The 934-nt window shown below is 35.9% G+C and overlaps 1 protein-coding gene across 1 annotated transcript in view; it reads left to right on the top strand.

Annotated features, from left to right (window-relative positions):
- Positions 1–371: 371 nt before the first annotated feature.
- LOC100180986 (cytochrome P450 2C40-like) overlaps positions 372–934 on the top strand; it is a gene marked incomplete at its 3' end in the record, with an annotated part of 1,150 nt that continues 587 nt past the window's right edge. The window contains exon 1 of the mRNA XM_026839780.1: positions 372–690. Within this exon, the coding sequence (XP_026695581.1) occupies positions 417–690 (274 nt within the window). The remainder of the gene's footprint in view (positions 691–934) is intronic.

Here is a 934-nt window from a genome sequence, read left to right as displayed (position 1 = left end):
GCGCAAGCTTTTGTGTGCCGGCGTTGCTGCAATCTATTTCCACAGTTTGCCAGTTAGTTTCTGCAGTTTTGTGGTTACAAGCTTATGTTGTTATACAGTTTTAGTTTTCCAGTGTAGTACTTTAGGTTGAGGTTGCACCTAACATTTCCTATAACTGTGTGTTTTAACAATTAACAATGCTTATTCAGAGGCTTAAGGATACAGTTATAAAACTTTGTAAATACTTTTTGTTTACTAACAAACGAGACACCAAATGAAAATAAAAGCATGTATCATCTTATACCCCAGGTTTCAAGTCATCTGTTCTATCTTTCTGTATGCAAAGAGATAAATAAATTTATGTTACGTTATTTAACTTTTGAATACATTAATGGTAACTCTATTTTTAGGTGTAGTTGAAACACTGTTTATTGAAAATGCTGCCTATAATTTGCCTGAGTTTATTTCTGATAATTTTTCTCTGTTGGAAACCTTTGCGAAAAAGGTCGAACTACCCACCAGGCTGTGATGGAATGCCGTTCCTCGGTTGTTTGCCTTTGCTCGGCGTTCACCCTGCAAATACAATCATGAAGTGGTCAAAACGTTACGGCGACGTATTTTACGTCAAGTATGCAATGCAAAACGTCATTATGTTGAATTCCTTCGAATCGATTAAAGAAGCGTTGGTAAAGCAAGGTCACGTGTTTTCAGGTTTGTTAATGTGCGGTAGGATGAATACCGTTAGCACATAATATCCAATCGTTTTATGAACAATTAACAACGTTCTATTAAATTTTCGTGGTCACGGTCATACAATTCTGTAAATAATATTTTTACAACCAAACGGGATGAGGCCGTTTTTTATTCAGAGATGGTATATATATGCCTATATATTTACTTTACCAATAAATGGCCGACCAGACTGTTTAATTAACGCAGTCTAGGGCAACGGTAT

Source organism: Ciona intestinalis, unplaced genomic scaffold (genome assembly GCF_000224145.3).
Source record: "Ciona intestinalis unplaced genomic scaffold, KH HT000928.1, whole genome shotgun sequence".
In the NCBI taxonomy this organism is placed as follows: domain Eukaryota; kingdom Metazoa; phylum Chordata; class Ascidiacea; order Phlebobranchia; family Cionidae; genus Ciona; species Ciona intestinalis.
Note: the sequence above shows the minus strand (reverse complement) of the source record. Positions and strands in the feature narration are given on the sequence as shown.